This window comes from Macrosteles quadrilineatus, unplaced genomic scaffold (assembly GCF_028750875.1).
Source record: "Macrosteles quadrilineatus isolate MER2022 unplaced genomic scaffold, UCM_ALF_1.0 Scaffold_1__1_contigs__length_201487025, whole genome shotgun sequence".
NCBI lineage: Eukaryota > Metazoa > Arthropoda > Insecta > Hemiptera > Cicadellidae > Macrosteles > Macrosteles quadrilineatus.
Window position 1 is genome coordinate 181,667,950 of NW_026542594.1, and position 15,126 is coordinate 181,683,075.

Below are 15,126 nucleotides of genomic sequence, written 5' to 3' on the forward strand. Positions count from 1 at the left end.
CCAGTGGCTACGTATTCTTGGCCAGGTACTATTTTCTGTACAAGGTTCATTCCAAAAGGAGTTCTAAAAATGAAGCAATTTGGATGCTTTTCATAAAAATATTGTAATTCTTTCATATAAAATGCAGCTAGCAAGGGCACTTTGACCAATAAGAAAAAGAGAATTCATGTGACACTAAATAATACTAGTATTAACACGGACCAAATCCCATAAGAGGGATGGGCATAGACAAGGCCACACTAAAAAAACAGGCCGTAATGCTCGTCAAGCATGACGTCACGATAGAAGACGGCAATGACGTAACTACGGTTATATTTTTGTTTTCGATGAAAAGATTAAAACAAGCAGCTGATCACAAACGGCAAACATTACGTCATTGCCGTCTTCTATCGTGACATCATGCTAGACGAGCATTACAGCCTGTTTTTTTAGTTTGGCCTTGGCATAGATCAGACAAAGACATATTTCCAATAAATTTAACTGCTACAGATTCCACATCCTGAGTAAGTTTCTTACCTTAGGCACAGCTGCTTGAAAGAGGAACTCTGTGAAGGGTGTCTGCGTCTGGTTGGTGGCAGTCACATGGACTACAGTGGTTGTTGGAGCGTCCGTCAACCTTTCCACTCCGAACACCAGCCGCAGCCCGTTCTTATCAAACGCTACAATCTCTGGCACTGGAAAAATCACATTGATTAATAGTTTGCCTTTAATAACAGATCTAACAATTTCAGCACATCAAAAATTATACTGATGGTTTTTGGTTAACCATGTTCCTGTTAAACTTAAACAAGCTTTCTGGGTCTCCATGAATTTCATGTGAAAACTTCCCTTGTTGCTTTGATTGAACAATATCTCTGTTTTCAAAAAATTGTATTAGGCCCTAGAATTAATTCATGATTTTAAAAGTCTTAATTAACAATAGCAACTTATAGTGACTTCAGTGACCAATGGATCCTTTGGAATTGTATCTTTCTAGAATCAATGAGCTACATATATAAAAACACAGTCCATACCACTAGGGGCCAGGCCGTCCAGCAGGTTGGCACTGTTGAGAGAATTGAGGAGAATGTTGTTGTTGTTCTGTACTGTTGTGACCGTGGCACTGGTCAGCTGGGTACTGGGGCCGTTGGTGACGATAGCCAGGTCGTTGGTGTTGGTGTCACTGTTGATTGTAGGAATGGTCGTCGTCCCTACGTCCAAACCACCTGAAACCATCAGTTTTAAATTAGTGAAGAAGTTAAGTTTTACAAAATAGAATTCACTGAGGGATTTGGTGTGATGAACTACCTCAGAAGAATAAAGAGGATAGCAGCTAGCTTACTTTAGAAGAACAGGTAGGCAAAAGAACACACAATGAACACACTATTTCGTCCCCTGGGGGACTTTGTCGAGTGTAGAAAAAGAGAAAGAGAGTTCACTTGTTATATGCATGTTCTATTATTGCCTACCTGTACTTTTTATAAGGTAAGCTAGCTGCTATCCTCTTTATTCTACAATTCAAAATCCTGGCTTAGAGCCTTTCCTTGGACTAAACTCCCCAAAAGAGATGTGATACAAAAATTAAGGTTGTAAAGAAAATTAAGTAGGTACAGTAGTAATATAAAAATCAAAGTTTAAAAGTAGTTTAGTTGTGCTAATTATCACTATAGTTATAGCAAGCCTGAGTCAATCAAATTTGCTATGTACTTTGAAATTAATTTATAGATTTTTTTACAATTTCAAAGAATTCTTTCATTTTGTACTTCACCAATTTATTAACTATTAATGATGGTGTTTCATATTTGTGTCAGAACATTGCACAAACTGATTACTGAGATTACATAAATGAACACGTGGTTGATTTTGAGGTATTTTTTGCAATACAATTAAAAATAATCATAAACAAAAGTGTGATACAAGACTTTGTTTACCTCGGCTCCGTCACAGTTGGAAAGTAAAAATTAGAGAATTAAAAAACCACATAGGTCCATGTAATCGTCTGTATTTTATTTGGGGTGGCGGAATTGTACCCCCCTGGAATTGTACCCCCTGCAGGTTTGTGACGTCACGATGACGTCTCATTTTCTCGACCAAAACGGCGTGTACGGGCTGGAATTGTACCCCCCTCATAAAACTTTGATATTGTTATGCACGAGTGGTTTGATTAAATCCACTGGCATCTAAAAAACTGTACGGACCGGAATTGTACCCCCCTGGAATTGTACCCCCTCAGTTAGAACTCACTTTTATTTGGCCAGTGTACGGGGTGGAATTGTACCCCCCTGGAATTGTACCCCCCGACAGTCTAGCCCTTCTTATAGGACCGGAATTTTACCCCCCTGGAATTGTACCCCCTGGTGATCGCAGAAGAAGATGTACGGCCCGGAATTGTACCCCCTGGAATTGTACCCCCCTCCCCATTTCACCCAGGAGCTTGTCTATTATGATAACAAAGTAAAATCAAAACAATAGGCCTAGTTATGTTGGATATTAGAGGGGAATCACACGAAAGTGAACTGAACCAAGTTACCCGACACCTAATGAATTGCTTGTCGTGAAAGGATATTCTAAGAAACTGCAAATCAAGGCCATTCCGAGTGCGAGAGGTCTAACAGACTTCTTTGTACGTTATTCATTAATATTTTCTTAACCTTCCCAAGTAGGCTACTAACTGTTCATGGGTTAGCTTAAATTCACAAAGGTTAAAACTTTGACAAACCGTGAAATACTTTGTACCATGTAATTACATAAACAACAGTTGACTTATTCTCCATAAGAATAACATAGGAATTTTAAATTTTCAATTTTTTGGAATTTTCTCCGTAACCATTAACAGACCTGGGTTTACTTACAGAAGCTGAATACTTCTGTAAGTACAGAAGTACGCTCAATGGAGTTGTGATAACCACACTTTTATTTATTTATACTTTTATTAGGTATGTATGATACCTACAACTAAATTTTACAACAGGTATTTTGTCCTCCTTTGTCAATAATAGCTGTTCATAATTTGTTACCGAATGAACAATAATGCATATTATGTTTGAATGAACAAAAGTGAAATACATTAACTTCTTTTCACGGTCATATTAAATTACGTTGAAAAGAGTGACGTGAATAAATAACCATTCCATTCTTATAGCATAGTTATTGTATACAAACTAGTTTAGCTTAGTGATTAGGCCTATGTGCAGTAATCAAAAGGTAAGTATTTCAAATTTATATAACTAAGCCGAAATTCGCTGCTTGCGACTCCTCTTGAAAACAAAGTTTGTTAACAGCTGTTTTCTTTGGAAGCAGCTAATGGTATTTTTGTGTTTACGAAATATTTATTACTGAATATTGACTCTGCTTAAAATGCACAGATATAGATTTTTTATTCGTATTGTTTCGGTTTTCAATTCTGTATGTTTTATTTTCAATATTTTAATAACTGTATGTTCTTAAATTTAAATCTATAAATCGCGAATTAATTAGCTGATGTTACCTGTTCGCCATGTTATCTTATGGGACGTCTGTCACTAAACAACACCACTTGCGACGTTGCCAATTCTACCAGGCCGCGGCCTGTAGTTAAAGGTGGCCGTGGTACGTGCCGGACCCTGTTTCTTTTTAGGCTACACAAGTTGTTTGTGGCTTTGCTGGGTGCAATTTTTCAGTGAAAACTATGTCTGTATAATAGCAAAGCCATTACAACAACGTATATGACCATATTGTTTAAAACACAGTCTTCAAAGAGGCTCTGTAAACATGTAAAAACGTAGCTTAACATTATATTTTGAATAAGTTAATTTTCCAAAATGTAAACCCACGTCTATTCCTGAAGTAAGGACGCATACTTAAATCAACGATGCGTTTACTACCTAGTATTAACTCTATGATGTGTACTTGGACGAAAGCCAGGATAATAAATCAAAAACTCCTAAACAAACATGAAGAAGACATTCTGTACAATAACGGCTACGTTAACTATATTATTCAGTGATAATTATTTCTTAATTATTTCTGTAGTTCACTTAAAAACAACCTATAATTCCAAGATTACATACTATATCAAAGTATCTAAAGACAGGGGTTGGTGTAGTAGTCATTACAGAAAATTTGGTAAAATTGAAATGATCAGTATTAAAAATCTATTTTTCAGATGTCTGTACAGAGATTCAAATAATTTTTGTATATCGACATATCACTATTTCTAAGAAGTTATTGATAAATTGCAGGTTTAAGCATTAGTTTTTAATTTTCGGATGATTTAATCAGTAATATATAAAAATTGAATACTTGTGTCAGGCAATATTACAGTAATCATAAATTTTGTTTCTTTAACTGAGAATGCTCTATCCGATAACTAAAATAGCGAGCTGTGTTAGAGCTAAAACAGCAATGCGAGAGTTGGCCCAAAACAAGTTGGTAATTTTAGTTTGAAAAGTACGAACTGAACTACCGGTACTGGATTTTTAACTCATGAATTACTCATGAATTTTTTTTGGTTGGCCTGGTACCGAGTCTGGATATAATGGCTTTCTCGGTATGGTGGTAGATTCACTTTTCCTTTATGGCAGTAGGATGAAAATCCTTCGCCTCGTCCTCTTTTTTCTTCTTTAAAATGTAGCGCACCACATTTCTGACATTTTAATGCCATCTCGCCAAGTGAATGCTGCTGAATTCTTGTATTAGTCAGTGCAATTTTGTAAGTACACGTTGCCACTAACTGTACCAGCTCCTCGTCTGGGCTCCTTACGTTTTGCATTGCTTGCCGTATGTTGACTCGCCGTGTCCGACCGGCAATATTTCTTTTCCTTCGGGTCCTTGACATGTATAATAGAAACTATAATATAAAACATTTCTCCCGTCGTGTCCTATAGGTAAAATTTCTTTGCAGGGTTCATAATTATTTTTAAAAAACATGCAAACTGTTTACACTTCAAAACCAAACTTAACATCTGGGATTTATTTTTCTTTAAACTAATTTATTGACATGTGTTTCAGAATATAATAACATTCAAATCAATCACAATGTTATCCTTATGGAAGGAACTTTGAGGGCAGCCCATGCCCTTAAAAAGATATATTTCGAAAATCTAAAGCCTGTTTGCACATCTACACACCTAGACGAACATTTTGGTATATAATATGTCAATATGTGGGGTTAAATCTAAAAAAAAGCCTTATTGTTCATAAAGTTTCATGTCGCGTATTAAATTTAAAGATAGATGTAATCAGGTTGGTCATGGTTTAAAGAAAATTAATAAAATATGCATATAGCCCGAGGCGAAGTAAAGTGGCGAAGCCAGAGTTTTGGATAATCTCTTCACAATTATAGTTCCTTAGTACCATCGCTATATTCTGTACAGGTTTGAAAATCCAACATATGTCACTGTAGAAGGCATTCTCTAGTACTCAATTTTCATAATACCAATTAAGTTTATCGAGTGGGTTTAACTCATGAATTACTCATGAACACAATTGCAGGGAATACAATTACTCATGAATTGCTCATGGGGGGTACAATTCCAGCCCGTACACAAACCAAGTTAGCTGTCCAAGAGGGAGGTACAATTCCGGGGGGTACAATTCCACCCCGTACACATTTGGCTTTCTGATGGGGGGTACAATTCCAGGGGGGTACAATTCCACCCCGTACGTAAATATTTTGATGTTGGCAGGGGGTACAATTCCGGGGGGTACAATTCCAGGGGGGTACAATTCCGGGCCGTACATCTCCTGCTCTTTTTAATATCTAATATAATTATCTGGTTCACTGATCACTTGCCCACATTAAATAGATTAGATTTCGTTCAAATCAAAGTGTACGGGGTGGAATTGTACCCCCCCTAGGCGTGACGTCAAAATGACGTCAACGATCACCGGGGGGTACAATTCCAGGGGGGTACAATTCCGGCGACCCTTTTATTTGACAGCACAATCTGAGAGCTCAAGTAGTGTACTTACCCAGCAGGTCGAGCAAGTCCTGATTGTCTGTAGGTACGATAGGTTTACTCTGCTCTACAGGTCTGACAATATCTCCTTCCCCTGTGTCACCACCCAGCAACACCAGCAGTGCGTTCTGTAACATCAGTCATCACTGTCAACTCTTATATCCAACTCTGACACATCAGTCACTCCCAACGCTTGGAGTCTGTAGGTACGATAGGTTTACTCTGCTCTACAGGTCTGACAATATCTCCTTCCCCTGTGTCACCACCCAGCAACACCAGCAGTGCGTTCTGTAACATCAGTCATCACTGTCAACTCTTATATCCAACTCTGACACATCAGTCACTCCCAACGCTTGGAGACTGTAGGTACGATAGGTTTACTCTGCTCTACAGGTCTGACAATATCTCCTTCCCCTGTGTCACCACCCAGCAACACCAGCAGTGCGTTCTGTAACATCAGTCATCACTGTCAACTCTTATATCCAACTCTGACACATCAGTCACTCCCAACGCTTGGAGACTGTAGGTACGATAGGTTTACTCTGCTCTACAGGTCTGACAATATCTCCTTCCCCTGTGTCACCACCCAGCAACATAGAAGCATAGAATGATTAGCTAAATGTAGCAATGACAAGAACAAAAAAATCAGCAGGTTTGTAGTAGTATATTACACCATAAGGCAGGGAAATAGGTGATTACTGTAGGATCCTGATATATTTTATTTGAGTACAATAGCCTACTGTTAACATGGGTAAGATGTTTACAATACTTTTCACAACAATGCAAGCAAAGAATAGGTATACTGAGTAAGTAAAAGGCAATCAACACTGTTTGATATTCACTTTAACAAATTTAAAAAGAATTTTCTACTTTTATAGGGTAACCAACCTTTCCAACATTTCTTTTTGAAAAAAGTGTCCTGCAAGTGTGGACGATGAGTTTACCACACTCCGGCTGATTTAACCGAGCCCTTTCTGTAAACAATGACTTCCTTGTCTACAAGTACAGACACCAGCTGCTTAGTGTGCAATGTGACAAATCTCAGCTGTTCTATGTGGACATGACAAATTACAAAAACAAACGGTTGAAGATTGTGCTTGGATGTATTTCATGAACCTACCGAGTCCTGTGTGTCTACCGGGGTGATATCTAACACCTCGGAGTTCGTCTCTGGCTCCACCTCTCCGTTGGTCTCAGCAGGGTTTGTCCGCACCACCTCCATCGGCGGCATTCGCTCCAGCAGTGGTCTTCGCAAATGGTCATACTGCAAACAACCAAAACTTTACTGACAAATCTGTGTTCCCTTTTGCAATCAGTTTTCAAATGCATATGGCTACAATCAAAAATACGTTGGTTGAAATATGAAATTGACTTGAGTTGCAGTAATAAAAACTAGGGATGGTCAAGTCTCGAAATTTCGGGAAATTTTAAATCTCGTTACACGAGACGAGATTTCTTTTTGGCCGAGATTTTTATCGAGACGAGAATAAAAAAAAAAAAAAAAAAAAAAAAAATTAAAAACGCCTGCAGAAAGTCGATGCAATACCCGCAATACAGGAGCGTGTTGTAGTTGCGTTTCCTTTGCGAAGGCGTTCTTATTTAATTAATTCTTTAAATGTAAATATTACTTTAATTATTTTAATAATATTACTTTAATAACATTTGAGAAGTTTTGTTAAGTGTAAGCAGTGTGAGGAATGTTTTATTACTATAAAAAGTCAAAACAAGTAACTATTTTATAAAAATTAATATTGCTTTTATTTTATGATTTATTTTATTTTAGGATAAGTTGAACTCTATCCTAACTGATATCACTATGTTTCCTAATCGTAGGCATTTTTAATAAGTTAGGCGTGATTAATAAAAAAATGTTATGCTGATGTTTTTTAATAAAAGATTGTAAATATTCTTGCCTATTATCATTATTTTTGTATTTAAACAGTCATCTAACAATGTTACAAAATCAGGTAAAAATTTTGAACGTGCATTTCCCATTGTGTATGAGAAGGGAAATCCCGTCTCGATCTCGTCTCGAAATTTTATGAGAAATAAAAAATCTCGTCTCGTCTCGTCTCGAACTAAAAATCTAATCTCGTACATCCCTAATAAAAACCATTGAGAAAGAGTAAAACTTTCAATTGATCAAATGGGATATTTTCCATCAGTGACACACCCTACAGTCCATCGGGCTCTGAGTGACTTCCACTTGTTTCGTGCACCAAAATTAAGACTTGATTAGCAGCCTTAATGGAAAACTCACTAAGTAATTTTAAAAAATGGAGTAAATTTCTAAATAGGGCAATAAATTGCATACTTACTTTGCCAAACAGTTGTGTGAATTCTACTCCTCTCTGTTGTAGCTCCATGTGTACATGGCTTCCAAACATCTCCACAAGCTCTTGGATTTTACTGAAAAGAAACAAAATCAGGAACCTTAGTTCTAATTAAAACAAATATAAACCTTTGATCCATAAATTTAACCATGCCTAGGTAATGGTGATATTTAACTATGGCTGTGGGTTTATTTGTCAAGTTTATCTCTCTTTTCAGCAGGAGAACCAAATCGAGTGACATTAGCACATAGAGTAACTTTTACCGGAGCGGCCTATTGTTTATTTTAGATTGGCTTCTGCCGAACAGGTAGAACTCATGAGTTACCTGACTGAGACAGAATTCAAACACTCTACCAATCTTGGAAGACGATGATAATGTTTCTGTGACAGCGGGTGATATTCAGGATTTTGCTGCCATCATGGAAGCTGAACAACCCTAACATAGACAGGTTGGAAACACTACGCTATACCATAATACTCACCCTGTATCACAGTTGAAGCGAGTGCTGAGTTTGACCAGTGACATGAGAGCGTACTGCTTGGTGATGGTGGAGTTCTGAGGAGACCACAACAACCTCTGGTATACCTGGATAACTTCCATCTCCGTCACCTACAACACAACCAATAATCTCACTGATATACACAATAGTAAATTCTTATCGTTCAAATGTGATTTTATATAAAATTTATGGGAAAAGTTTTAGTAACACAAAGAGTTGTTGGGCATTAAAACTTAGATAAGGATGCAACCCTCCACGCAAATTATACAGCCCTCTTATAGAGTACAGATAAACTAACCAACTGAAATAAAGGGGACTAGGCCAATTTGCATAACCTATTGTTTTGGTAAATGAAGTTTGAAATACATAGTTACAAAAATGCAATCACAAAAAAAATACTAATAGTTTTTGCTACTTGTGTATTATTTACCCGTTATGGTTTTTATAAAAATGTGGATGGACGGGTCTCAACATTTCAGGAAATTTCCGGCAAATTTTAAATTTTGTTCTACGACACAAGATTTGATTTTGATCGAGATTATATATATAAAAAAACGCCTGCAGAAAGTTGATGCAATCCCGGAGTGTGTTGTTGTTGCGTTTCCTTTACGAAGGCGTTCTTATTTAATACATTCTTTAGGGGATGCGTAATACTATCCTCCGGAAAACCAATATGGGAGCCGTGTCTGCGACTGGAATAATACCCCCTCGCTTAGCAAAATGTGATGCTATGTAATTGTAATTTTAATTTGAGTAATTCCACTTGATAACAGAAAAGGCATGTGGGGAATATCATACAGAATTTTTAAATGTAACAGCAAGTGTGGTTGGTTAGGTTAGGTTAGTTTAGAACAGTATGACAACGAAACTTGAGTGTACATGACTGGAAAAATGCCCCCCAATCTTTGACGTCAACATGACGTAAAGAACCTGCTTGGGGGTGTAGTTGGCCAGGAGGCAGTCTTCCGGCGACCTATTTTTTTACATGTAAATATTGCTTTAACTGTTTAACAGTCTTTTGTTGTTTTGATTAGTGTAAGCAGTGTGAGAAATGTTTTACTAATGTAAACATAGCCAAAACATGTCACTCCAAAATCATTCTAAAAATAATATAAGGCTGAAAAATTGTAAGTTCTTGATACTTAACTAGTAAGTCTGATGTTTTAGACTGATAAATTTTGTATTTTTCAAAGTTGAACTGATTTTTCATAACTGATATCACCAGGTTTCATATGTGTAAGAGTTATTTTTAATAAGGTAGACCTAATTAATATTTGTTTTTTTAATACTGATGTTTTTATTTATGTTTTTTTTTTTTGTTATAAAAGCTTTTAAATATTCTTGCCTATTATTACTATTTTTGTATTTAACCAGTCTTTCATAAGTCAATAGGTTACAACAATGTTACAAAATCAGGTTAAAATGTCAAACGTGCATTTCCCGTTAAGAAAATCTCGTCGCAAAATTTTATGAGAAAGAAATAAAATGTAAATTTGTTTTGTTTATCATTGTTGCTATCTCCAAGAATGTTTAATATTTTTTAATCAATTAAATTTAACAATTTGATCAATTAGCAACCCTTTGTGCAAAAGGAAAAATTTCCGTCCTGTCCCCAAGAAAAAAAAAAAAAATAAAAACCTGTCCCGATGATTGGAGATATTTCCCCAAAATGTCAGGACCTGTCCATCCCTAATATTAAAGTTATTGGCCGTACCTTGACAGGGGAATCAGGTGCGTACAGCAGACTGTCCCCGTACTCTCCGATGCACCACGTGGCCACCTGAGTGAGGGGCTGGCGATCAGCTGTGTCACTCTCCAGAGCCATCCACAGCTGTTGTACGATGTAAGTCTGTTGGGCCGTCGTCTCTGAGATCAGCTGGATAGTGCTGCTCACAACGTCATCCCTCACGTAGTTACCAGCCTGTCAATACACATTAGTTAGGCATTTAATGGCTATCATCTAAATTTGAATTGACAAATAAACACTACACAATGGGTATAGTTGTTACACATAAAATATAAGGATGTCTACCAGTTGACCACTAAATTTCAGTGACTTTAGGGGACAACTGTGACGTTAAAACGCAAAACATTTTCTGCCGATAAGACAATATTTTTTGGTGACTTGATCATTAGATAGTCGGGTATAAAATCTTTTAGCGGTAATGATTTGAGCTTTTGGCCTGCTCCCAAAATATGTTTGCTTTCATTGATTCTGCATTGTGAATTAAATGATTATTTGCAACAAACATATGTACCGGTAGTATAAAACTACAGACAGCTCTCTTCAGAACTTTATTTTGGTAAGTTTCTATGTCCGATTTTTTATGTGACTTTTGAGACCTTAACATGGAAATGTTTTACTTTTCCGTGATGCCCTAGTAAAATTTAGTGAATTCTGATTTTGTTGACCGGTAGATACAGGGTTTTAGCAAAAAAAGTCTCATCAAAAGGTAAAAAAACAAATTGCTATAATTGAGAAACAACTTAATTAATTAATAAATAGTACAACATGGCCTAGAATTAAGTTAAAAAATTACATCTTTATTATAGACAATTACTATAGCACTAAAAATGTTTGTGAGACCAATAATTTTTCATGGAGAGATGAATCTAATCCACATACTGACTGAATCCTTTATTAATTGGTGATCACAAATTGATCTTACAACAATTAAGTTATCAACCATAATTGATAAACTCCAAAGATAAAAGGGCCTACATTGTCAATTCAAATGTTGCAACTGAGTACACTAATTTATTGCATAAACTGTTTGGACTATGTTGCAAAGTACAATATCTTACATTCTAAGCAGCTAAGTCATTCATTAATGTAAAAAAGAAAGTTCAAAAAGCTACCTACCGCAACCAACACTCTCAGCAAAGTGTCCAGATGCCATTTCTTGTTTGGAGCGAATCTTTCAGCCGCGTGGACGATGCTGGACGAGCATTGTGCCTTGAACTCCGGATCAGTGCGCTCCAAAAACAGCAAAAGCTCTTTCATCATAGCACGGATGTTGTTGCCGTTTACCAATGCAAAACTGAGCTCCAACGCACGCCGCCGGATAGACACATCTGGGTCCTGGCAAATAGATAAAGTGTAACTACAAATAAAATGCCCAGCCTAGTATTTTAGTGTTGTACAAATCTAGAATCTTATCTGAATGAAAGTCATAACATACTGAAATTGTTTTTCTTATGTTTTACTTCTAAAAGTGTAAGCAAGACAATGTCAACACTCTAAAAAGTAAATGGTTTAATTTTAAAATGTGGAAATAATAGTTTATCTGGGATAAAAACAAATAATTACTTTATATGCACAGATGAATTTTTCATAGCATAACTAAAACTAGCAACACTTAGGAAACAGCTAACAGCCACACATTTCTGCAGATTCCCCAGATTTTTGGGGACTACTGCAGATCCCCCTGGAATAACTAAACACATGGTTCAAAGTAATGAGAAGAAAGAAAGGTATTTATCCTGTGAATCATGAATATTTAATGAAGGAAAAAACTGATCAATGGCAATTAGTTTCAGCCTTATCATAAGAAATAAGAGAGTTTCTAACTAAATTTACAAAAGTAAACAGTTTGATTGTAGGTAGCAAGGGCCGCCTTAATAAATGGGCTAGTGCTCAGGGGAGCAAGAGCTTTTTAGGCTTTTTGGGGGCAAAAGGAAACTTCCACGACAAGATAGGTGGAGAGGCGCAATCATCTCTCGGGTCTACAACGAATCACATACAATCCGAGGGCCAGATTGTACGGCACACACCTACATTGGGATTAAGATGACACTGAGTACAAACCTTCAAGCACTCCAGTATTGTGGTCCGATGTCTCTGCACGGCACTCGTGTCAACGTAGACAGTCTTCAACAGGGTGTTGAGTGCAACATACCTAATGTTCTTATCATTGTTGAGCAGGAATCTGCCGAGAATGTTTATCGCTAGTACCTGTAAAATTGGACACAAATAACTTTTTGTATGGCATTACAAACCAACACGGTAAAGATATATTAAACAAAATAATTGGGACTGGGCTTTTTTGGATCACGTGATGTTTGAAGTTAGTCAAAATAACAGTGAATATAAGCCAGTATAACAATCATTAAATCATTTTTATCCTATTCAGTGCAAATTGAATTCTGGGGCAGAATATCCTGGTATCCAGTAAAGTAAAGAAATTCTTGATCGAGAGAAATTGATAAGAATGCGCCAGGCTTGGGTAGGGTTTTTTATTTTTGAGCCAAGCTGAGCTTTCATTCTTGCAATCGTAGAAATCAGCTGCAAGTATGCGCATATGAAAATTTATGATTTTACTATAACACCAAAAGGGCAGGAGACGTATTACAATATTTAAAAAACCGATTATAATTAGGTTATTTTGACCTAATATAAAAAAATAAAAAGCGACCATTTTTTGGCCAGTAACTCAAAAGGTAAACATTTTTTACCTAGCTGATCCTGAGGTATACAAGTTTGGATTGCAGAACCTAAAGAATGTCAGGAGATAATTGTATGAACCGTTGAAAATTTGATGACACAGGGTGTCCACAGAACATTTGTCATTAATTTCCATGACTATCCATGACAATTTACTATTGATTTCCATGACTCACGAACTTTCTCAAAAACTATAATATAACATACACACACGAATAATAATGCCTGGACATGTTATTTTGCAGAAAATACTGAAATATGTAATAACAGAGATAACAATGGAGTACTATAGGTAAAACAATGAACTAAAACAAACTCAAAAACTCATAAAATAATACAACTGTAATAAATTGAACTGTCGAACATTTGTGAAAAATCCTAAAAAATGCTACAACAGTCGGGGTAACGGCCGACTAGAGCATTAAATGGTACCCTCAAATCCATCCATCATTGGGGATTTCCATGACTTCTTGCCTATTTCTATGACTTTCAATGGCCAAAATTTTGTCCATGACTTTCCCTGACTTTCCAGAATGTGGACACCCTGCTAACAAATCCCTGATGGAACTAAGAATCAATAAACGACAACATTGACTAGATATTCTCACCCTGAGTCCTCCCTCGGACTTGATGTCCATGATAGAGAGCACAGTCTCGTAGAGGATGGTGTTGCCTACGTTCTTGCTGGTCTCTGTGTTAGTAGCCACCTGAGCCAAGATGTCGTTCATGGCTTCCGACGCCTCCACATCATTCTTACCCAGGATTCTCAGCAGTCTCAATATTTTGACCTAAAAGATTAAATGAATTATGTTAGGATATACTAAAAATATAACTACAGTAGACTCCCTCTTATCCGGACTACTCGGGACCGAGGCCAGTCCGGATAACGGGTTTTCCGGTTAAACCGACGTCCCCAAAAACTCACTGCCCACTTCCTGCCGATCTAGTCCGGTTAAACCAATGTGCTGATAATAATTGTCCAGTTAAACCGATGTCCGGTTAAAAGGTGTCCGGATAAGAGGGAGTCTACTGTATAACTATATATAAAAATATAACTAAAAGTTAGGGAATAAGTTTATAAAATTTTAAAATTCAGGTTTATATTAAATTTTATCAAAATTAAGGCTAATTCATCTGTTCAAAATTGAAATGCTACAACATTGAGGATTAAGGAACGGTTACACAACTAACAAACACTAAAAAGAATTTCATCAGTTGATTACATAAAATGATTTTATATACACAAGAAATTTCATAATTTGCCACTCCAAGGGGGAGGAAATAGGATCTTAGAAGGAAACCCTTCATGAAATCATTTCCTTGACTACTTGGTTGTGTATTTGTCGCTTCTCCCTTGTTGTATCGCAAAGTCTAAAGGTTTTTAACAAACGATGGAAATTGATTTGACGTCTAGAATCAAGTTCACTCATTTAGATAAACAAAGGTTGACAAACTTATTTCGTAAGCTACAATACCATTTTAAAACAAATAATTACTTTCTTTAGCTAAAGAAAACACTTGGCCTAAGAATGTACTTTCATGTATTAAGGAAATGCATTTACTACTTTCTTAGACTAGATGGTTGAGCATCCATTTATTTTTCTGAAAAAATATAATATATATATGCCTAAGCCTAGTCTAGCCTATTACAAGGTTACATCAAATATAGCACCTGTGGAAGGTAAAAATCACTTCAAACAAAAATAATTCCCTTTTAAGAATTTTACAGCCTCGTAGTAAACTATATAAATTTCATAAATTTGCATTGATAATCCCATACATTAATATCTTGAAACCATTAAACAGTATATAAACATATTATTAAAGTGTAACTTTTCACAATAACACTAGTTACTGTTTTGTTTCTGTTACTAACAATTTTGGAATGAGCTATCTAAAATTAACGTTGAAAGACATGATAAAAGTTAACT

At 36.3% G+C, this 15,126-nt stretch overlaps 1 protein-coding gene across 3 annotated transcripts in view; it reads right to left on the reverse strand.

The window, feature by feature from the left end:
• Window positions 1–15,126, reverse strand: part of LOC128991126 (AP-1 complex subunit gamma-1) — a 51,488-nt gene that overhangs the window by 3,332 nt on the left and 33,030 nt on the right. For 2 of the 3 annotated variants that reach the window (XM_054413877.1, XM_054413884.1), the window contains exons 10-17: window positions 13,804–13,983; window positions 12,560–12,706; window positions 11,615–11,833; window positions 10,466–10,672; window positions 8,734–8,861; window positions 8,237–8,327; window positions 7,039–7,182; window positions 6,081–6,366 (exon numbers count right to left, since the gene is read on the reverse strand). In XM_054413877.1, coding sequence (XP_054269852.1) covers window positions 6,259–6,366; window positions 7,039–7,182; window positions 8,237–8,327; window positions 8,734–8,861; window positions 10,466–10,672; window positions 11,615–11,833; window positions 12,560–12,706; window positions 13,804–13,983 — 1,224 coding nt within the window. In that variant the 3' untranslated portion in view covers window positions 6,081–6,258. Of the gene's footprint in view, window positions 1–516; window positions 675–1,013; window positions 1,206–5,931; window positions 6,047–6,080; window positions 6,367–7,038; window positions 7,183–8,236; window positions 8,328–8,733; window positions 8,862–10,465; window positions 10,673–11,614; window positions 11,834–12,559; window positions 12,707–13,803; window positions 13,984–15,126 lie in introns of those variants that run through there. The other variant, XM_054413894.1, reaches the window with a different exon arrangement.